Here is a 22,882-nt window from a genome sequence, read left to right on the forward strand (position 1 = left end):
AGCGCCCGGCACCGCCTCCCGCCCGGGGCCGCCCCGCCCGGGCCGCCGCCGCCCGCCCGCCCGCCGCCGGCTCCAGCACCGCGGAGAGCGCGGGCAGCACCGGGGACAGCGACCGGGCACCGGCAGCGGCACCGGCACCGGCAGCGGGCCGCCCCCATGGCGCTGCTCCGCGTCCTCTGCCTCCTCGCCGCCCTCAGACGTAAGTACCGGGGGTCGGGGGAGGGGGGGGCGGGCACCGGCACCGACGGGGAGGGGACCGGACCGGGCCGCGGGGCTGCGCCTGTTGAACAGGACCGAGCCGGTACCGGCCCCGCTGCCCCGGCTCGACCCGGCGGCGCTCCCGGTGCTCCCCGCCCCCCCCAACCCTTCCCCCGGGGCTTTGCGGCCCCCGCGGCACCACCGGCCCCGCTGCCCCGGCTGCTCCCCGCTCCCCGGAGGCGGGGACGGGGGTAGGGATGGTTGGACGGGGGGGGGGGGGCACCCCGCTGCGGGCACCCACCGCCTCCCGGGTCCCCCCATCTCCGCCCCCCCCGGTGCCCACTGCCCTGAGAGCAGCCTGTGCCCGCCCGTGTCACCGTCACCCCCGAGCCGCCAGGCCCACGCAGACCCCCGGGACGGGCACAGGCTCAGCCCCAGGGAGGGGGGGGGGTTGGGGGGGCCCTGCCCGCCGCCGTGGGGCTCAGCCACCCGCCGCCCCCCAGGGAGCCTGGGCACCGACACGGAGGAGCGGCTGGTGGAGTATCTGCTGGACCCCGCACGCTACAACAAGCTGATCCGACCGGCCACCAACGGCTCGGAGCTGGTGACGGTGCAGCTCATGGTGTCGCTGGCGCAGCTCATCAGCGTGGTGAGTTGGTCGGGGCTCTGCTCCCCTGGAGAAGGAGGGGGCCGTGCGGCGCCCCCCCCCCCCCCCCATCCCTCCCCCCCGGCACCCCGAGTAACCGGCCCCGCTCTCTCCGCAGCACGAGCGGGAGCAGATCATGACCACCAACGTCTGGCTGACCCAGGTGGGAGCCCTGGACTCTGCCGTGGCCCCGGGACCCCCCCTGCACTCTGTGTGGGACCCCCATGTTCACCCTACCCAGGGACCCTTCCCTGTCCTGGGGACCCCCCTGCACCCTGCCCCCCCCCCCCCATGTCCACACTGCCCAGGGAACCCCTATAAACCCTGTGTGGGACCCCCGTATTCACCCTGCCCCCGGGATTCCCCATGTCCCCCCTGCCCTGGGCCCCTTCCTGCGCCCTGTCCCGGGATGCGCCCCCTGTCCTGGGGACCCCCCTGCACCCTGTCTGAGAACCCCCCAAATGTCCACCCTGTCCTGGGGACCCCCTGGCACCCTGCTCCCATCTCCCCCCTCCATACAACCTGCCCCAACGCCCCCCATACACCCTGTGTGGGCCCCCCATGTCCACCCTGCCCAGGGCCCCCCCTGTCCTGGGGACCCCCTGTGTCCCCCCTGCGCTGAGCCCCCCCCTGCGCAGGCCCCCCCTACCCGCGGCCGGGCCGGGCTGAGCCTCCTTGCCCACAGGAGTGGGAGGACTACCGCCTCACCTGGAAACCGGAGGACTTTGACAACATGAAGAAGGTTCGCCTGCCCTCCAAGCACATCTGGCTGCCAGATGTGGTGCTCTACAACAAGTAGGTGGTTTTGGATTTTTTTTGGGGGGGTGAGGGGGAGCTGTGCATGCCCCAACCCCATCCAGGGCTCGGGGCGGTGCCGTGGCAGCGCCGGGGCAGGGCCAGGGCTGACAGCGCATCCCTTCACCGCAGCGCCGACGGGATGTACGAGGTCTCCTTCTACTCCAACGCAGTGATCTCCTACGACGGCAGCATCTTCTGGCTGCCGCCGGCCATCTACAAGAGCGCATGCAAGATCGAGGTGAAACACTTCCCCTTTGACCAGCAGAACTGCACCATGAAGTTCCGCTCCTGGACCTACGACCGCACCGAGATCGACCTGGTGCTGAAAAGCGAGGTGGCCAGCCTGGATGACTTCACACCCAGCGGCGAGTGGGACATCGTGGCACTGCCGGGACGGCGCAACGAGAACCCCGATGACTCCACCTATGTGGACATCACCTACGACTTCATCATCCGGCGCAAGCCACTCTTCTACACCATCAACCTCATCATCCCCTGCATTCTCATCACCTCCCTGGCCATCCTCGTCTTCTACCTCCCGTCTGACTGTGGCGAGAAAATGACGCTGTGCATCTCCGTCCTGCTCGCCCTGACCGTCTTCCTGCTGCTAATCTCCAAGATCGTGCCGCCCACCTCGCTGGACGTGCCGCTGGTGGGCAAGTACCTCATGTTCACCATGGTGCTGGTGACCTTCTCCATCGTCACCAGCGTCTGCGTCCTCAACGTGCACCACCGCTCGCCCACCACGCACACCATGCCGCCCTGGGTCCGCACCCTCTTCCTCCGCAAGCTCCCGGCGCTGCTCTTCATGAAGCAGCCGCGGCAGAACTGCGCGCGCCAGCGCCTGCGCCAACGCCGCCACACCCAGGAGCGCGCCGCCGCTGCCACCGCCACCCTCTTCCTCCGGGCCGGCGCCCGTGCCTGCGCCTGCTACGCCAACCCTGGCGCTGCCAAGGCCGAGGGGCTCAATGGCTACCGGGAACGGCAGGGGCAGGCGCCGGCCCCCGCGGCCAGCTGCACCTGCGGGCTGGAGGAGGCGGTGGATGGCGTGCGCTTCATCGCCGACCACATGCGCAGTGAGGACGACGACCAGAGCGTGAGTCGGGGCAGGCAGGGCTGTGGGGTGCTGGCAGGGGCTGTGGGGTACAGGCAGGGCTGTGGGATGCAGGCAGGGCTGTGGGATGCGGGCAGGGCTGCAGGGTGCAGGCAGGGGATGTGGGGTGCAGGTAGGGCTGCGGGCTGTGGGCAGGGGATGTGGGGCGCAGGCAGGGCTGCGGTCTGTGGGCAAGGGGATGTGGGGTGCGGGCAGGGCTGTGGGATGTGGGCAAGGCTGCAGGATGTGGGCAGGGATGTGGGGTGCGTGTAAGGGATGCAGGGTGCAGGTAGGGATGCGGGGTGCAGGCAGGGGATGTGGGCTGCAGGATGCAGGCAGGGGATGTGGGGTGCAGGCAGGGCTGCAGGATGCAGGCAGGGGATGCGGGGTGCAGGCAGAGCTTGGAGGTGCAGGCAGAGCTGTGGGACATGCACGAGCACCAAGGGGGTCCCTGCCCAGCCCCGTGCCTGGGGACCCCTCGCAGCCCCTGCCTGGTGGGGGGGCCCAACGCCCCTGACCCACGGCGGCAGCTCCAGCCTGAAGCAGTCGCTCTGGAAACCCAGGAGGCTCCCGGGAGGCCTCACCCTGCGCGGCTCCGTGAGGCTGCAGATTTTGGCAGAGCCAGCACCGGAGGGGGCTGCAGGGCTGGGGGATGCTGCACCCCACACCTCCCCCAGCTCAGCTCCCCAAGGAGATGAGTTTCCCGGGCTCAGCGGCGCGGTCGGCAGCCGGGGGAGCGAGCCCCACGGGTCCCACGGCGGGCTGGCAGGCGGCGCCGGGAGCTGCAGTGCTGAGGGAGCAAATCTGGGGCTCTGCGGAGTCACCGCGCTCCTGGTCCAGCTGCCTGCCGGAAGCGGCACAGGCAGCGCCGGGTGATGCCGGAGGCTCTGACCTGACCCAGCACCTCTCCTGGCCCCTTGTAGGTGAGCGAGGACTGGAAGTACGTGGCCATGGTCATCGACCGCCTCTTCTTGTGGATCTTCGTCTTTGTCTGTGTCTTCGGCACCGTCGGCATGTTCCTCCAGCCGCTCTTCCAGAACTACGCCACCAACTCTCTGCTGCAGCTCGGCCAGGGCACCCCCACCTCCAAATAGCGCCGGGGCGGCCGCCCGTCCTCCCCGCCGGCCCCAGGGACAGCGAGGGACCGTGGGCTCCGCACCCTCTCCCCGCTGCCAAACCGGGGGCCGGCCGGTCCTGGAGAGCCGGGTGCTGGTCTCCAGGCAGCCACTGCAAACCAATAAATACTCACACAGGAGGGGGCTGGTTCGTTTTAGTGTCATTTCATCCCGCACCACTCCCCGCAGGCAGGAGGGAGCAGGATGCGGCCAGGGCTGGGGGGACTCCAGCTCCCCGTCACCGAGGTAAGAGGCCAGGGAGGAATCGGCTCTGGAAGAGGAAAATCCCAATTGCTGAGGGAGGGAGTGCGGCAGCGAGAAACCGGCTCCCCGGCGCCGTGCTTGGCTCCCTCCCACGCTACCCGGAGCACCGGCCGCTCACCGCATCTCCTCCCGCCGATGCAACAACGCGGGGCCATGCGGGGCCGGTGCCCCTGCGGGCAGCCCCCGGCTCTGCCAAAGCCCTGCGCCATCCCTGGGGCTACCAGGAGCCGGGCAGAGCCGCACCGACGCACGGGGAGGAGGACGGCCGTGCTCTGCTCCGGCTCCTTGAGGTGAGCACATGTACCAGGCAGGAGGATGCTATTTTTAGGTCCTACCTGGAGGCAGAGCCAGGGCAGCGAGCGCCGGGGTCTGCTCCACTCTCCGGCAGTGCCACCGTTCCCCGCTAAACTCCCGGCTCGGTGCACGAATTGTGCCAGGCAAAGGAAAATACAAATCAATCGTAAGTCGAGCTGGGAGCAGCCAGGCCCGGGCGGCGCAGGGGAGGCGGTGTGTGCGCCGGGTTGGCAGCCCCGGCTGCCCCGGCAGCGCTTCCCGCGCTCTCCCTCACATGCAGGAATTGGCCTCATCGGGCAAAACTGAAACAGGATCGTCTGCTATAAATACCACTAATCCTCCGCGCTGGGGCGGGGAGCGTGGCGCAGATGGGGGCCGGCGGCACTCAGCGCTGGGAATGAATTTAAATCCCAGCACTTCACCTGGCCAGAGAAATCCCGGGCTGTTCCAGCTGCCGCTCCTGGACCGCCTCCTCTCAGGGGTACACCCCAATACTTTGACATTAAGAGTTTTGACCCTAAAGCAGCCCCGTGCCTGGGGTTTGTCCTGTTTTGTCCCACCTTTGTGTCCCCTCTGCTGTGGGTGCAACCCCAGTGTGTGCAGGATGGGGGGGGTGTCCCTGCACCTGGATCGGGGCAATCCCTGGTATCAATCCAGGCTGGGGATGGAAAGCAGCCCTGCTGAGAGGGACTTGGGGGTGTTGAGGGATGAGAAGCTCATGATGAGCCGGCAATGTGCACTGGAGCCCAGCGAGCCCCCGGCACCCCGGGCTGCATCCCCCACAGCAGGGCGAGGGGGGGATTGTGCCCCTCTGCTGCACTCTGCTCTGGGGAGACCCCCCCGCAGTGCTGCCTCCAGCTCGGGGGCCTCAGCGCAGGAGAGACATGGAGCTGGTGGAGCGGGGCCAGAGGAGGCCCCGGAGCTGCTGGGAGGGCTGGAGCCCCTCTGCTGGGAGGACAGGCTGGGAGAGGTGGGGGGGTCAGCCTGGAGAAGAGAAGGCTCTGGGGAGACCTCAGAGCCCCTTCCAGTGCCTAAAGGGGCTCCAGGAGAGCTGGGGGGGGACTCTGGGTCAGGGAGGGGAGCCGTGGGACGAGGGGGAACGGTTTGACACTGAGAGAGGGGAGATTGAGATGAGATATTGGGAAGAAATTGTTGGCTGTGGGGGCGGTGAGCCCCTGGCGCAGGGTGCCCCGAGAAGCTGTGGCTGCCCCATCCCTGGAGGGGTTCAAGGCCGGGTTGGACGGGGCTGGGAGCAACCTGGGCTGGGGGGAGGTGGCCCTGCCCGGGGCAGGGGGTGGCACTGGGTGGTCTTTAAGGTCCCTTCCGACCCAACCATTCTGATTCTCACGTTCTACAAGCACATCTAGTGCATGGGTAAGCTCAGACAAGCAGACACACAACGCAGCCTGCAGCCACCACCAGCCTCCCAAGTGACCTCCCCAGACAGGAGAGGAGACACCCCACCCCAAAGACAGAAGTGGGGGAAGGAGCCCCATCATTTCAGGGTATGCTGAAGCCCTCTGAGATCTCACTTCTACCCAACAGGGCCCTGCTTGAGGCGAAAGGCTTAATTCACAACTGGCACGGTTCTATGCAGATCATTCATCATTTAGCAAACGATAACTCAGCCCCGTTCCTCTCCAAACCCCACCCAGCTCTACCCGGGGCTCCTCTCTCACCCTGCAGGAGTTCACACGCCCCCACAGCCCGGAGCCAGCCGTAATACAGAAATTTTCTTTTTTATTATTAATGTGGAATGTTATGCTGGTCCTGCCGGCTGTCTTGCCGAGATCAGTCCCGTGTCCCAGCTCGGACGGGCTGCCAGCCACCTTCCGACAGAGACATATAAAACCAGCCGGACAGCTTTTTGCTTGCTTTTCTTTTTTTTTTCTTTCTTTTTTTTTTTTTTCCCTCAAAAAGAGAAAAAATTGCCTCAAAACCTGCCAGAGGGAGATGCAGTGCATGGTCCAAAGGTTTCAAGCTCACAGTTTGAGAGTCCCTCTGTTTTTTTGTGCCTTCTTTTTTTTAAAAAAAAAAAAAAACAGAGGCGAGGAAAACATAAAAGCAAACGGAGACCGAGCCTGCCCTAGCTTAAAAAAAGACAATAATTTTCATGCACGTTTTAAAAAGGGAAGGGGCAGGGTCTCGGAGTAACGAGAGCAGAGAAAGAAGGCAGCCAGGCCTACGGGGGAAACTGCTGCGCGTTCCTGATTCTACTTCAAAAAAGAAGGTGCTGGAAGAAGGACGCAGACACCCATGCACACGCCTGTGCACACTCACCCCCCCTCTCCCCCCCCCACGCGCAGGGCGTCTCATTATGCATCAGAGAAAGAGAAATTATCTTCCTCCTGGGGTTTGCGGATCCAGCTGCCGTAGCCCATCTCTTCCAGCGCGCTGAAGAAGCACTGCTTGGCTTCTTGGTACGCGGCGGCTGCCTCCTTCGCATCCGAGTACACCGAGAGGTTCTGCAGGTCTTTGCAGTTGTTCTTGGCACATAACTGCTGGAAGAGGGCAAACATTTTCCTCTTGGACACACGAGACACCTCCAGCTTCGGTCTGAGAAGGGAGACAAAGGCAGCAATGAAGGACATGACACTCAGAAGAGCAAAGAGAAGGGGGCACAGGGAAAAATGCACAACGGGATGCCTGTGAGATCTCTCGGCTCAGCGGGGCTCTGTTGAAGGGTCCGGGCAGTATTTTGTTTTGCTTCAAGAGCGCTCGCTCACATTAGTTTGAAATCCCTCTCTCCAACCCTCCCCACACGCAAGGTGCAGAGTGTACTCGCGGCTTCAGAGCTGCCCCCCTTTCCCCAAAGAGAAAAGCAGCGTCAGGAGAGGCTCTTCTTACCCATCTACTTTCCCTTTTGTGCCATCCAAGACTTCAACTTCGCTTTCATCAGCAAGACACCAATTCACCGAAGACTCCTTCGTCTTGCCCGTCTGCCTTGCGGAGTCGTATACGCTGACTCGCCCAACCTGCGTGAGAGGCAAGAGGGTTTCTGAACACCGGTCCTGCCGCGCGAGCCCACTGGTAAAGGGTGTCTCTTGCCTCTTCCATCCCCTGCAGGCAGGGGTTCAGCTCATCCCAAACTTCCAAGAGCAGCAAGCACTAGGTTCTTATTAAGCTGAAGGCTACAGGGGTGACCTCGGTCTTCTTTTTCCCAGATCAAGTCATTGCCAGGAAGCCCCACACACTGCGGGATGACGCAGAAGGCACAGGTTTCCTGGCCCTGGCTGTAGAGCTTCTGCCGGGACACCCTCCCCTGCGGAGCGAGGCCCGCAACCCAAGGGCGGAGGTGGAATTGGGGGATGGAAAGGCAAAGGGGTGCCAGGCCCGCAGTACCTCGGGATGGTTAATGTGATACGGAGCCCGCAGCCTTTCCTGCAGCACGCTCCCGTCTCTTGCCAGGCGGCAGCAGATTGCACGCGTTAAATGACCCTGACTGTACAAGTAACCTGTGAAGACAGACGCAAAGGCGTTAGGAAACGGGAAGGACACGGGTGATGGACAGACCAAACCCCCAAAACCACAGCGCTTCTCATAAGCTCCAGAAAGCTCACGGCCATGTGGATCAACAACAGCTACACACACACAAGATGCGTAAGATGGAGGTTTACAGAGTGCAACATTTCTCACCGAAGACACAAACAGGCAATTTTTGTCTCACCTTCCCCTAGATCACATGCGCCTTCTGAAAACCAAAAACCTTGGAGAAAAACCCACTCCACCCACAGCATAAAATCCACAAACTCCCTTTTCACTCCCAAACAGCACAGCTCTGCCAAGAACGACGGTTCAGTCTGTTACTCCCACAGCCTCCACAAACAAGCTTTTCCGTCACTCGGGGAAGGAAGGTTACTCGTCGCCGCAGCCCCGTTTTAAGGAGCAAGGCAGCACATCCATACCGAGTGTAACAGAGCTGAGATAAACTGGTTCTATAAAGTGTGACAGCAATGCCCCTTGCAAGCCAAGTATATTCCAGCGTAAGATTTTGTCGCTGCAGGACATGGTTCGCAACCGCTCCCCGTGCTGGATCCCATCCCACGTAGGCACAATGTCACTCGACTCCACAGGAATGGTACCTTCCCCTGCACAAGAGACAAAAAGCTTTTCCGTAAGAGTCAGATATTCAATAAAACAAAACCCCATCAGCAACTGCACAAGAAACCGTATTCTATGCACACACACGGAGCGACCTCCAGAGTCAGTCTGACCCTGGGTTTGGGGAACATTTTAGTATCACATGAAAAAGGGAACTGAGTACTGATCACAGATGAGTTATTTTCCACATGGCTGAAGCAGAATGAAATAGTGCTTGAAAGGGAGGTCAGAGACATCGAAGCTTCGCGGCAAAGCTGTACGCTTGCTAGCGGAGCAATCCCACAGGCAGACTGGGAAAGGAGAAGGGACTCCCTCTAATGCCCCCATCCACCCCCTTTGGCTCCTGAATGCTTCAAATCCCACAACAGCACCACAAAGAGAGGGGGTAAAGGAAACCCTGGAGCTCCAGAAAGGCTCAGAGGAGAGGACTGGAGCCACCCCACCACGCAGGGAGCGAACGCACTCACCGTTCTCCACCTTGGTCCGCAGCTTGCCTTGTTTGGGGTTCTCAAAGAGAGGCTGATGCTGGGCTTGCCCCACCACGCTCGCCTGATCGCTGCAGGATTTATCAAAGAGTGCCCCGTCTCCACAAGGTGCTGTGCTAGAAAACAAACACTCCCCAGGTTAGTGCTGACACTCAGCAAACAGCCAGGGCCAGGGGCGCGACAGCGCTGCTCACACCGGTCACTCCCTGCACCAACCTGACGTAGAGGTGAAAGGTTACGCTGCTCTTTATTTTCAGCCTCTTCCCTCCCGCCGGCTCAAAAATGCTCTCTTCTGCAGTGGAAGGATTAGACGGGTCATACTTCATCAACTCACTATAGAGAAACCTGGAAATAACAACACCATGTCAAAAGGCTGGTTTGCTCCTCAGACAAGGAGCACTTCAACAGGGACAGGTGGGGTCCAAAGCTCTGTCTCTGTCACACCAAGTCACCAGCTCCCGGTCCTGCCGCACAGGAGAGCAAAGACCAGGAGCCGCGGCTGAGAATACCTGGAAGCCAACGAAGAGTGTTTGATGCTACAGAAAAGCCATGAAATAAAGCAAATTTCCTACCACGCACAGGACACGCAATAGAAAAATCAGCATTCTGTCGGGTGAGCGGAGGGAAGAACTGGCAGGAGAGAGAATGGAGCCTGGCTGGCTGCTGCTTGCATGCACCTGATCCCAGCGTGAAGAAGACTTCAAGGTTGTTCACCTAGCACCTTTAGTCAGCACCAAGTTTGCATTAAGAGTAAGCAGCCCCACAGGCACCTGAACGCAAGTGGTATTATTAGCACAACCCCACGATCTGTTTACAATGACTGAGTCTTTTATGCTTCTGTCCGAGGACAGGGAAAACCTTGAGGTCTCCAACATAGCGTCAAGGGCTAAAGAAAAACTGCAGCTTCACTCCTCGAGCAGAGCCTGTGCAGGGATGTGTTTTGCGAGGAGAGATGGAGCTCACTGTTCTCATCTCTGACAGGCTCTGCCATGCCAAAACAGCCGCGACTGTGAAGATTAACAGCTGAGACAGACATTAAGCAAGAGTGCAATCCTCTGACTTTACAGCTCGCCGGGGGCCTGCCCTCAACACCTTCCAGCGCTGAGAAATGCACAGAGTAGAGTGGCAGCAGGCAAAGGCTTGAAGAAAGCAGCTACTTTGCTGTTCATAATGGAAGCGCAGACGTTAACGAGGGTAGTCCGACTTCATCTCACTTTAGTTTTTCTTTAAAAAAAAAGTGCCACACTGAATGTGTATAGAGAGAACAATTGTGCAGTTTAGTTGGGAAAACCTTTGCCAACCGATGAAAAAGGATTTCTGACTTATCAACGCAAACACATTCGATACGTTTTCCCGAAGCCTTCTGCACCCAGATCCAGAAAGGCCGTGGGGGCACCTGGCCTGCAGACTCCCCAGCACCTCTGCTCAGAGCTGTGCCCCGACTCAGACAGCGCGTTGCGTGCTGGCCAAGCAGCCTCTGCAGGATGCTTTATTTTCAAGTACATCAGATGCAGCCCTTGGGCTCTTGGCAAGTTTCCAGTTCGGTACTAATTTGGGCACCATTCAGGCATGGCCCTTTCTTATCAGAAATAACTTCCCTCTATTTAACAACACACGGGTAAACAGTAGTGTTAAGAGGATCACAGCCTTTCTCAACACAGCGAGGAACCGTCACAGCTACATCCCTTTAGAACGGGTCAGCACCTCTTGGCAGGTCCCTCTCCTTTGGGTTTCCCCTTGTCTCACCTCACAAAGCCTCTTCGAGAAATGATTTCTGCGTGACAGTCGTTCACTGTCTCCCCCTTCAAGCTCAGCTCTTCCCCTTTCACGCAACGATTACCTGAAATAAATAAAAAGGCAAGTGTCGAAGTCAACACACAGCTTCACAGACAGAGGGAGGGTTTCACCTTGCTTCAAGTTTTACTACTTTGTGCTCCTGAGCAGCAGCAGCGCCCTGACTATTAAATAATTATCCTGATCCAAACAGTTAGGAGGATAAAGGGACAAAGAGCACACACTACCGTAGGGACAGCAAAGACTTAAAATTGCCACAGGTTTAGGGGCAGTGTCCCTTCCTGAGCACTTTTCAGCCCACTGCTCTGGGCAGGAAGGGAGCTAAGGTGCACGTAGCTGAGAGAAGCTGGGGGATCTTGTGCCAAACGACGCGAGGAATCCATGCTCTGATGCACAGGCTAGCGCGCAGCAATGCAAGCAAAGATTAAGAGCAATATAGCTGCAGGCACATTCGCTTTGTTCCCTCTCTCTAACCAAATCACTTGTGACACCACGCGAACCCTGGGAATGTTTCTTGCCCTCTGAAGAAGCCTACAGCAAGAGCCATTCCCTAGTCGTAGCCGACAGGGAATCTAGCAGGGAAGGGAGAGCTCAGCCTGTGCTGGAAGAAGCTGTTCATACCCGTTCCGATGCTGACCACCACTCCCAGGCCCTTGTTTCCTTTCCGCATGATGATGGCAGCCAGGATCTTCCGCCCAAGCAGACTGTGCTGGATGCGAGCAGTGAGGGTGTTGAAGCGCTGGTGGCTCAGCATAGCCATCTGATCGTGTAGGGTACTGCCGCTCACGGGGAGCTGCAACGGGGACACAAGACCAGGATTGCTAAGAGATCGCGAGCAGGTCACAAAGCGGCTCAAGAAGCAGCTAACCTGAGGCACAGCTATCCAAGCAGAAGGCAGGAACACAGAAAAAATGAGCTACAGGCGGCACAATTTGGGGTTGGACAGCATCGTGTCAAGGGGTGGGTGAAGTTCTTTCAGGTATTTCTGGGAAAAAAAAAAAAACAACTGTCCAACGTTTTGAGTTCTGCTTTGAGCACATCATTAAGAGACAGCAGCAAGCTCTCCTCCTGGCAGCAAGCTTCTGGGCTGAGGAATGGCCTCTCGAGATTGCCAGGGGAAACCCCCCTCGCAAAGGAACAAACCCCATCTTGCCTGTTCCCAGAGACTCAGCCAAGGAAATCTGTTGCTGCCTTTGGAGGAATTCCTTCCCTGGCTGCCTGCGAGGAGACGGCACAGTCACTCCCATGGCAGACGGGCACTTGCCTCCTCTAGCACTGCTGACTGACAAATCCTCCCTGATGGCTTTTCTATTTAGAGCCACAGCTGCCGTGCTCAGCTGTGCAGCCCGGAACGCAGCTTTTAAGAGATCACAAAACTCTTAAGTGTGATTTAAAGCAGCACAGGTTTGGGACAGCCATCCTGACACAACCAGAGCTTTGCTCTTATCTGATGCATGGGTTTTTCGAGCTGACACATAATTTTTAATGCAGCATGAAGGAATTTGGAAGGAGGGGAAAAAAAAGAAGTCACAGAATTAAAAATAAGCGCGTTCCCGCTCTACCACAGGAACACATTTCAGTAGCTTGTGGAAGAATCTGATGATAATTTAGCCCTACAGCAGATGCCAGCAGGAGGGAAGAGCACGTCTGTGCCCTGAAGAAACATCTAACCCACTTCAAGAAAATGTCAACTTATTTACACCTTCAGAGGACAAAGATCTCACAGTTGATCTTGAAGGCATTTTTCTGCTGGACTGAAAGGCACAGAACAGGCAGGGCTACAAAAGCAGCGCCAGCTTTGGAGGAAGAGGATTTACCTCAGTGATGTTCATCCCTTCCATGCGCTCAATCTTCTCTGTTTCCCCAATTAGGACTCTGAGCGCTGCATCAGCTGCCTCCTGCTTGCCCTGCTTTTTATTGTGCGCAGTTACAGCTGGGAACCAGCGGCCTCCAACCTTCGCCTGATAGACAAACCTATAAAAACAGCAGCGCACCTCTGAGAAACCAAGAAACCTATGGATTTCAGTCCGGTTCTTAAATTCTGTCAGTGGAGAGAGGAGTGGAGGTAGCTTAGTTGTCCTCTGGACATAAGGTCTGGCAGAGGCAATGGCTCAGCCTGTTGCCATCTTGAACTGCCACAGGAATTTTGCATTCTCTGCACTTTCTCCAGGACAACAGCAAGAGTGCAAAACTTCCTGCCGGACAGATCACAGAATGATAAAAGCGCCTAGGTTGGAAGGGACCTTTAAGAGTCCAACCGTTAACCCAACACTGCCAAGTCCACCACTAAACCCTGTCCCTCAACACCACGTCTGCCCGTCTTTTAAACACCCCCAGGGATGGTGCTCCAGTAGATGCAGCTACTTACTTGGGCTCATGGGGAGGTCCTGACTGGTCAATGAGTTTGAACTCTGCAGCAAACCCATTGGAGCGGGCGTATTCCAGCAGGCCACTGACAGGATTGACATTAAGGTATTTGATGAGCTCCCCAACACCCTTCGTTTTCGCCACCTGGGATTCATCTGGAGCGGCGATCCACGATCCACCGCTGTGCGTGGACTGGTCACCATAGGGCTTCACAACAAGCTAGAGCAGAGTTAGACAGGAGAAGGCTGTTAAATCCTGAGCAGCTGGTATTACCACAGGCCAAGAGTGCTCAGCAAAGCTCTGCCAGAGCCAGCATGTGACCTTGTGGGGCGAAATCCAGTGGAACATGAAGTTACTGAAGGGGGGGAACCCAACCCAAAACACTCGGGTCTTATAAAGAAGCTCTTTGTACCTGTTCAGGCAAGACATGGGGTACAGACTCTCCAGAAAGAATCTTCACAGCAACTTCTGCTGCCATTTGCTTTGCTCCCTTCTTGCTGTTTCCTACCACAGCAGGGAAAATTTGGTCACCCATTTTCACACAGTAGCCGAACCTGACAGGACATTATAGCATATGAAAAACGTTAAGCATAGGTGTCTGGATCTATTTATCCCTTTCTCCCAGATCAAGTTAAATCCTTTTGGGTTATCTCCAATTTAAATCTACCACGATGGCCCTAAATACTCCTAGTAGACCACTACCAGATAGGACTGGAACCTGTTCCTGGTCAGCATCCTTTCTCTGAGAAATTAGGTTGATTTTGGTCTCTTTCTGGAGGCAGATGTCTTGGAGGAGCTATGCCCAGACTCCTTGGATAACAGGAACATTCAGCTAGGTCAGTGACAAGTCCAGGAATACGGGTAGCGTGCTGAAGAGGAAGGATATTAAAGAAAGGGTTTCTACCCTCCCCAAAGCTGACAACAATATGCCGTACCTGGGATCGTGAGGCGGACCTTCCTGAGACAGCAGCTGGAATTCAATCGTGTTCCCCGATTTTTGCCCGTACTCCATTAATACGCTGATAGGGTGCTTCCCTGGAAGCAAGTTGAGATGAGCTGGAGCAGACGAAGGCTCTGGCTCTGGATGCAAAGGCTACAGAGAGAAGACAGAGGAAACCAGTTTCAGGCTAAACACCGTCTGGTCGCTCTCACAAGTAACAAAACCAAGACTCACCAATTCTGGTTCAGAGTTGTCAGAGGGGAACGGCTCTTCATATTTAATCCCACCGTGTCTTCCATTCTCCACTTCACTCATCAGGACCTTCATAGCGTTAGCTGCTGCCTCCTGTTTAGCGAGTTTTTTGCTCCCTGCTTCTGCTGGCGGGAATCGGCGCCCATTAATCACTGCCTGGAACTTAAATCTTTGGAAGAGAAAACCAAAGAGGTAAATCGAGACGCAAAAGTGTGATCTTCTCAGAGCAAGCAGGTAAGGCTGCTCTTGGAGTTCAAGTGAGAAGGAACACCTAGCTCCTGGCTGGGAGAGCAAACTCAGGCTGCCATGTGCAGAAGATAGAAATACCAAGGGTGCCCTGACAGCTCTGCGTCTGGGCCTCATTTCATCGCATTTCCAGAATTGTTCATGACAGAGGGGTAGCTCCAGATTTTGTTCTGAAGGAACAGGCTGAATTGCCTTGTTCCACAAGCGCCAGAGATGTGTAAAGGCCATATTGAAAGAGCGGTTTGGTTACGTCTCCTGCACAGGGATGAAGAAAGCTTAAAAGCAGCCTGCGCTGTTCCATCTGCACCTGGTCATTCAGGGTTACTCGTCCCTCTGGCATTTTCCCTGGCTATCCAGTGCACTCACACTATCTCAGAGAGGTGCTGCTTCACATAAACCTCTTGCCTTTGATGCTTCTGTCTCTCCTCCCTGTGAACCGTAACAAACACATCTTCTCTTCTGACCTCCCACCCTATACAGAGGAACCTTGCTTCTGACGAGAACGGGTCAAACCACATCTGGAGAGAGGTTATGGGGCTGAATCCATTCAGATCCCTCCTTACCAAAAATAAAAAAAAACTAGGACTCCATCTTTCAAAATCAGGCCAATTTTCCTGTCTAGCGGATCTATTGACATATTCCAGTGTGGCACAGATAGTGCTTTTCACCGTCTCGCCAGCGCTCAGGAACAGCCATGGTTTAGCAAAGGGAAGCAGGACTCCAGAGACTGACTACGCAAACCCTGGTGTCATGCTACGTGCTCCGCTCACACAGGCCGCTCTGCCCAGCTACACCACAGAAACGTCTCGAGTGGGTTCACCTGCTCTAACCCAAGACATCTGCACTCAAGCACTTTGTTCTGTGCTCCCTTTAGAACACTTCCAGGGTGAGAGCATCTTCAGAGGTAGCTTAGAAATACCAGTTTCCCCATATACAATCAAACTGACAGCACCTGGCTGAAGAGACAAATCCCACCTTCGCTGCTCAGAATGAGGTGGCTAAAACTGGGCTACCTGGCATTAAATTTTAGCCTTGTTTTGTGGTTGTTGTTGGTTTTGCTTTTTGTTTTTTTTTTTTTTTTTTTTAAGATGCTGCAAGGAATCAACTAAGCTAATCCTTCTGAAATGAAGTAAATGTGAATGAGCAGACCCTTCAGAACAAAGCTGAGTAGGTGAAGTTAGTTGAAATCAGATCATTTTAAGCAAAAAGACAGCTCAGGAAAGGTAGGAAATTTTCTTACCGGGGCTCGTGAGAGGGTCCGCTCTGCTCCAGCATGGCAAACTCACAGTGCTGGTATGTGTACTGGGAATATTCGGTAAGGCCACTCACGGGGTTCTTCTCCTGACAAGCCATCAGTTTCTCTACAGGCGTACAAGGGAAAGCAGTTTCAAACCAGGCAGCGTAACTGGGGGAAGACTGGGAATTCATGATGGATTCTGACTCATCGGGTTGCTTGTTGACAGTGTTCAGATTATCTGGGATATCATCCGTGGCCCACCTGCCGTTTTCAGAGTTATCATAATTACTCAAACTGGCAAATTCAGGCTTAGTGTCCTCAGGCGGGGCTGCTTCCATGTCATTGGCATCGCTCTGATCAGCTTGCCCCAAAGGCTGCTGTCCGTTTTCTATACTTTCTTCTTCTTCCGATGTTGTCACTGCTGGTGAAGCTATGGTCGTCTCCTGGGGACATGGAGGAACAGAGGAAGCTGGAAAACCTGACTCAGGTGTGGGATCTGTCATCTGCGTTACCGTGCTGGCCTTCAGCCTCATCTGCATCCGCTCACGCTTCCTGTCTGTCAGGGACCACCGTGGGGGGCTTGTGTTCTGCTTGTGGACATCTCCCAGCTTTTCCAGAGCGCTAAGAAAAGCATTAACGTCCTTGGCCCTCGAAAACCCGATGTTTTTGGCAAGGTTGAGCGCCGTTGTTTCTGCTACGCTGAACAGGTAGTTGCAGATTTTGTCCTTTGTCTCAGCCATCATGGGTTCGGCGTGTCCCGAGTCAACTGCACTCCTCTCTCCTCCTTTGCTCTCACAACCTGGATCTGTGTGACCACGGCTGTACTCAGTGGAGCTTCTTTCTCTCCCTGCGCTTGGGCTGGCAATCCTCCACAGCGGCGGCGTCTCTCCACCTTTGTGCAACTTCCCTTCTTTGAAGAGTTTATACAAGATACGGTTGACCTCTTTCTTTTGAGTTTTAAGTTTATGTACAAGATCATGGACTGTACAAGTCTTCCCCTCCCCCAGCTGCCTGAAAATAGTAAGAATTTCTTGTTCACAGTCTTGTCCAGCAAGAGACAGTCTCTGGAAATTCAGCCTGATGGCATCAGAATCTCTCTCCAAGTCCTCTTGACGACAGTACCGAGGAGGGCAATAACACGGCGAAGTTTCTACCCACGGACACTTGCTGGAGAACCTACGCCATCCTGCTCTGCTGCAGCTGGGTTGCCATCTCTCTGCAGGAGCCAGTGCCGCAGCTCGCACGCCTCTGATGTGTGACGCGTCGTACGATCCCTGTCCCTGAAGCAAACAGACTTCAGTGTCCTGCTCTGTTAGGAACTGCTGGTGTAAAAAGGTTTCCTGATTAGTTTCTCGTGGGGTATTAGGGTGGTTAAAAAAACCTTGATTAGTGCTGGGGCGGTTACGTCTTGAGCGGGTAAGATACGAGCCTCTGCCTCGACCAGTGCCTCTGTTCATAGCGCACTGCTGGGACACACGTGGGAATTGGGCCGCTTGCGCGGCAGAAGAAGGGGACCTGCAATTCACTCCGCACGTGGCCGTCCTGAACAAGCGCCTCCTAGGAGGAAAAAAACCCCACAATTCAGAACATATTTACACAACTGTAGGATTCCAGAAATGCAGTTTAAAATGCATTTCAAGCATCTTCAACTCGTCAAGCTTTCGAGTCTAAATTATTCATGTGAACACAAATAGCAAATTCTGTGCCTGCCCAGCACAGAACCCAGCAGTCAGGAGTCGCAGGTGAAGTTAACAATGAGAAACAGCTTTAGTAAGAGCGACCCTCTGCTCCTGTTGGACTGAATTTCAAGCTAGCTGCACAGGGGCAGTTTGTCTTTTCGTGATGCCATCTGTGGAAGGCTCAACCCTGCACTTCCAAATCACAAGCGAGTTGCATTCCTCTGCCCTGAGGGAGAGAAGAATCTCAGACCTGCTTTGCAATCGGAAAAACGGGGGCACAAGGAGGTGAAGCAGCACAAGAAGGTGAAGCAGCTCACACAGTCACACAGGACAGAGCTGCAACAGTTCTCAGACTCATGGCCAAAAAAAAGTCTGAAACCCCAAATGTCCTTTGCTTCCTGGACATTAAATGACCCGTAGAGGTAAAGCAGCACGCCACAGGGGAAGTAAAGCAATAACACGCAGAGAAACTGGATAGGTATGCAGCTGGCAACGATATGAAGTTTTTTGGGATGGTAGCCCAAATTTCACTCCTATCACAGACAGTTGTGCTACCCCCCTCAGGTACAGGACATAAATCTAAGCTTTTAATATGCTTTTTAAAAGTAAGCCAGTCCAGGCTATATTCTAGTTCTTTGACAACAGCAGGTTGGGAAACCGAGTGGATAAAAACATGCAACTGATACCCGCTGCTAGGTCCCCGTCCTACCTTCCTCCGGGTGACCTCTTTAAGGCACCTATCTTCATAAAGATAGTTTTCCCGGTGTTAAGTTGTATGTCCGTAAAGCTCCCTATCTTCATCAAACACGCCTCAAAGCCAACTTAAATTTCCCTTTCATTAAACAAGTTCATTACCAGTCTCCAACTGCACCCAGCTGCCACCACTGCGACTTATTTTACCAAGCCCGATAGACCCGGGCTCCACGTGTGGTGCTGAGGAGGCTCAGGGCAGCGAGGGAGGGGGCCCCACTGTCCCCCTACTCTGTGAACTCGTTTTAAAAGGGATCCCTGAGCCAAAGGCAGGACAGAAATCCTGGCAGGCAGGAAGAGTGGTATTTTAAAAAACGCTCTTACCTCGATCTCGTCCCTACGCTAAATTCCCTTATTTTGTGAGAAAATAGACGGACAAAAGAAACCCCGACCCGCACAACGTCTGCCGGGGAGGGGAGGCGCCGCCGGGCGGGCTGCGGGTAACCGGTCCCCCCGGCAAGATGGCTGCGAGCTCCCTTTCGGTTTCGGTTCCCGTTCCCGCAGCGGCCGCCCCGCCCCGCCCGGGGAGCTCGCAGGGAGGGGACGGGCGGGTGGATTTCGGCCTTCCCGAAGCGCGCTCGGCTCTGCGAGCGGCTCAAAGCCCCGCGCTTCCTTCCCAGCGGCCGCCACAGCTGGACCGGGACAGCAAACCCCGGAGGGAAGCTCCTTCCCCCGGTACCGGCGGTGATGTACAGCCCCGGCCAGCCGGCAGCTTTCGTTGGGACGGGACCCCGGTCCGCACGGCGGGGGGCGGCGGCTAATCGTCCGGTTGCGGGAACCGCTGTCACCTTAAACTACCCCTCCAAAAGGGGATCCCAACCCTCAAGGCGGGATTCGCGCCACCCCGAGCCCGAGTCACATCCCTTCCCCGAGCAGCACCGCCACGGGCCGGCACAGCCACCCCGCGCCCGCGGTGGAGCCGCTCGCCGCGCTGAGGCCCGAGGTCCCCGGACACCATCACGCCGCCTCCCCGAAGCCCCCGGGGCCGCCCCTGCTGAAGGCCCAACCGCGGCCTGCGCCCAGCGCGTCACCATCCCGCCCGGGTCACCAGGCCCGGCGGCAGCCGGAGGGCACCCGCGGACCGAGGAGGAGGCCCCGCTCCGCCCAGGAAACCCGTGCGCGCCCCCGGCGCTGCGGAAGGCCCGGCGGGGCCTGGAACCGGGCCGGGCCCGCCCCCCCCCCCGCACCCCCTTACCCCCTCCGCCACCGCCGCTGGGGCCGCGGATGGCGCATGGTGATGACGCAAGCGAGCGCCCTCCCGCGCCTGCGCGGTACGCAGGGAGCCGCGCGGCGGCCATCTTCCCTCAGGGCCAAGGGCGGCGGCCATGTTTAGGCAGGGCAACGCGTGGCTGTGCTGCCGCCGCCGGCCGAGTGTGGCCCGGCTCGGTCGCTCCGCTGTGGGGAGGCTGTACAGGTCCCCCCTCCTCCTCCCCCGGTTGGGAGCCCGCAGCCTCTCCCGCTGTATCCCGGGGCACTGCCCGCCGCAGCAGGAGCCATCGCTCGAGGCCTGCCAGGCTTCACACAGGCGTGTCCACGGGATGTCAGGAGCCCACGGAGGACATCGGGGTCCGTCACCCCCCTGTCCTCCGTGGCCTCCATCCCCTATAGCCTCTCCATCCCCAGTGGGCCTGCTCGTGCCCTGTGGGGCTCCCCCTTCCTTTATTTGCCTCCCATGGGGTTCCCCCCTCTTCCATGGGATGTCCCTGCCCTGTGGGGCCACCGTTCTCTGTGGGCCCTCCACCTCTGGTAGGGCTCTGCTGTCTCCTGTGGGCCCCCCCCCATCCCTCGTGGGCACCCCCCCATCTCCTAGGGGTCCCCTGTGCTCCCCCTTCCCCCTTGGGGATCCCCTGTCCTCCACAGGCTCCCTGTCCCATGGGACTCCCCTCACACCCATTTTAATACATGTTTTTTAATGCCAGAGCTACCCTTCCAGTCAAAGCCTGAGCCACGTTCCCCCCCGCAACTCAACTTCCAGGAAGACAGAGTCATTCCTTTCCCTGATCCCAAACCAGGCACAGCCTCCGGTCCCGGCGGATCCTCCCTTTGACGGGCAAACCCCCTCCTAATTGTGTGAGTTAGAAAACTACCGGCAGAGAACAGATTGTTCCTGTCTGCTGCTTTGCCGCGTGCGTGTAAATAGTTGTGTGTCATTTACCATCTGGCAGAGAGATCCGAGCACCGAGGCGGCGGCGACGACGACGGCGGCGGCGGCGCTGGCTGCCAGCGGAGAGGCGGGAGGTGTACCGGCACCGCGCGTGGTTCGTACGGCTCGGGGGCGGCCGGCAGCTCCATGCAGCACCTGTTTGCTGCGGTACAACCAGCAAGTGATAGTCACATCTAGGACCATCAGACCGGGAGCCCCCAGTTCTGCCAGGGGGGTGGCTGGGTAGGGGAGCCAGGAGGGATGGGCACACGCTCTGGGTGCTTTTTAAGTGGCCATCTGCCCACACTTGCTGGTGAATGAGCAGAACACGCGAGGACGAGCTCCTCAGAGGATCCTGATCTCCACCAGCAGCTCTGCCCATCCCCAAAGAGACGGCGTGTGCCTTCGGGTGGGGACCCTGCACCCACCGGGGCTTTGTGAAGGCATTTCAATGAGCCTGGAGTCACTGCAGGCACTCAGAAAGGGTGAGTCAGGCCCCAGAATTGCCAGGTTTGGCTGCTGCTCACATTCAGTGACCGTTTGTTGAAGCCGAGGTTGAGGGTTGTTCATGGTTTGCGGTTTGGTTTTTGGTTGTTTTTGTTTTGTTTTTTTTTCCCCAATGATTTCTGGATTCAGAGATTTGGGGGCTTGTGTTTCCCAGTTTGGTGTTGGTGTGGGGTTTTGTTTAGTTTTTTTTCTGTAATGGGGAGACTGATCTTCTAAAAAAGGACCCCTCCGCCAACTGAGATTGTCACATCTTTATTCCTAGGAGGATTTGGATGCACAAACCCCCCTGCCTGGTATGAAGCTCACGGCAGACCTGCAAATGCTGGGGGTCAGGCACTGCCAGTCCCTATAAGCAGTGTCTCCCACCCACTCTGCCAAAGCACGAATGACTCCACAGCACGCGGAGCACACTGCGATCAACTCCTCAATCTGTTCTTTTTTTTTTTTTTTTTTTTCCCCTCCCCTTTTAATTGCTTGTGATTGCTCTGAAGCTTTAACCCAGCCTTAGTGAATGTGATTCATCTTGGCTGCCGTTAAGGCGGAATGGGAAGGTTACAGCGCTGCTCTCCATTGCGTCGACGTGATATACCCTGCCCATGAACGAATCTATAGCTGGTGTTATGGGGCCATATATCCTCTTGAATTGCAACACCCTAAATGTGACAAATAGCCACTTAATCGATACGAGTTCATTCTCCGTTCTCCTTCTTTATGGAAAATGGGGCAGACTCCCAACCTGTTTCCATAGGAACGGGCTGGGAGACTGGGAGACCTGGAGAAGCGTCGGCTGCCGAAGGCCCAGCATTAACACTGGGCGTCTGCTTCTCGCTGGCAGAAGCTCCTGTGGCCTCCCGACATCGTGGCTGTGTAATGCCGGGTCAATTTGTGCTGGAGATAAGGAGCTGCTGGCTGGTAACCGGTTGATGTGTGGGTACCGGCGTTATCCCCACAGATTTTGGTGGAGGATGGAAAGGGCTCCTTTGCTTGCCTGGCACCAGCATCCCCGAGGTGCCGGGGCTCATCCTGCCCCCCTGCTTCCCTGGGGGCTCCCCCAAACCCACCACTTCCCCGGGGCTGAGCAAAGGCTTCCCCGCGCGATGGCAGCATTTGCTAAATCTCCAGCGCCAGCTGGAGATGCCTCAGGTGTCTGCTTTGTTTTGCTTCCCTCTTATGAAATGAAATGAGAAGAAATAAATTGTAGCACAGCTCCCCCGCCCGACTTTCTGTTCAAATGCCAGTTCTCAGCTAAGGCTATTGTTCCGCAGTTTCATTTTAAACTGCTTTATTAGACACTCTAAAATATCACTTCCTCGCTCTCGAAGGCAGCCTGTTCCTACAAGAGAGATAAAAGCTGATGGCTTGACTGCAAAGGGGACATTTTGTTACTCTCCTAAAGCAGCTGACTGCATTTTTTAATTGAAGGCAGCCCTGGGAGTGGTGGTGTATTATTAGCCTTGCCGGTGCCTGCTCCCCTCCACCCCAGGGGCAAGCTCTGCTTTCGCACTGCCGAGACAAGAGGTTCAATTAGGTTTTGGCCTTCTTGCAGAAGCACCCATCAAGCGCTCCAGGCTCCTCGTATGTGGAGCGAGGAATTGGGCTGAGTCAGTTCCCACGTCCTCCCAAGCGTTGCTCTTTCTTGTGTCTGACTGCGCAGCTGGGAACCGGCGTGGAAAATCTCCACAACTCCAGTGCCTTCAGTCCCCCTTGGAGGGGAAAAAATACTTTATTATTCTTCCAATAGATTTTTATTGTAGCTATAAGCGCAGTGTGGGTAAGGCACGGGAGATGCTGCCCCATCCTGATCCTGGGGTTTCGGTCTGGGCACTGCAGAAAGGTGCCGGTTCCCAAAAAGGGATTTTTTACCCACTTTGCCCCCTCCTGCTCCCGAGGAGCTGGGTCTTGGCTGGGGAAGCAGCAGAGCTATCCAGGGCATGGCACAAGCTTTTTCTCTCAAGGCTCCTCACTGCTCAGCA

General features: G+C 56.9%; 2 protein-coding genes across 4 annotated transcripts; one reads left to right on the plus strand and one right to left on the minus strand.

Annotated features, from left to right (window-relative positions):
* Nucleotides 1-67: 67 nt before the first annotated feature.
* On the plus strand, nt 68-3,989 carry CHRNB2 (cholinergic receptor nicotinic beta 2 subunit). Its single transcript, XM_082496037.1, has 6 exons — nt 68-199; nt 702-847; nt 963-1,007; nt 1,530-1,639; nt 1,772-2,738; nt 3,659-3,989. The coding sequence occupies exons 1-6, from the start codon at nt 157-159 to the stop codon at nt 3,827-3,829; spliced, it is 1,482 nt and encodes a 493-aa protein (XP_082352163.1). The 5' UTR covers nt 68-156; the 3' UTR covers nt 3,830-3,989.
* A 2,142-nt stretch (nt 3,990-6,131) lies between these two features.
* Nucleotides 6,132-19,468, minus strand: ADAR (adenosine deaminase RNA specific). 3 transcript variants are annotated; one of them, XM_082496210.1, is made up of 15 exons: nt 19,455-19,468; nt 15,834-17,152; nt 14,330-14,516; nt 14,091-14,248; nt 13,568-13,709; nt 13,157-13,374; nt 12,606-12,762; nt 11,410-11,581; nt 10,741-10,834; nt 9,211-9,339; nt 8,977-9,110; nt 8,314-8,496; nt 7,751-7,863; nt 7,256-7,383; nt 6,132-6,964 (listed from the first exon to the last, which is right to left on the minus strand). In XM_082496210.1, the coding sequence occupies exons 2-15, from the start codon at nt 16,571-16,573 to the stop codon at nt 6,724-6,726; spliced, it is 2,796 nt and encodes a 931-aa protein (XP_082352336.1). In that variant the 5' UTR covers nt 16,574-17,152; nt 19,455-19,468; the 3' UTR covers nt 6,132-6,723. The 3 variants fall into 3 exon arrangements, 2 of the variants coding, with proteins under 2 accessions (XP_082352336.1, XP_082352335.1); XM_082496209.1 differs by lacking the exon at nt 19,455-19,468 and having other exon boundaries at nt 15,834-17,559; XR_014270094.1 differs by lacking the exons at nt 6,132-6,964; nt 7,256-7,383; nt 7,751-7,863; nt 19,455-19,468 and having other exon boundaries at nt 8,358-8,496; nt 8,977-9,105; nt 15,834-17,559.
* Nucleotides 19,469-22,882: the final 3,414 nt, after the last annotated feature.

This window comes from Vanellus vanellus, assembly GCF_965231255.1.
Source record: "Vanellus vanellus genome assembly, chromosome: 27".
Lineage (NCBI taxonomy): Eukaryota > Metazoa > Chordata > Aves > Charadriiformes > Charadriidae > Vanellus > Vanellus vanellus.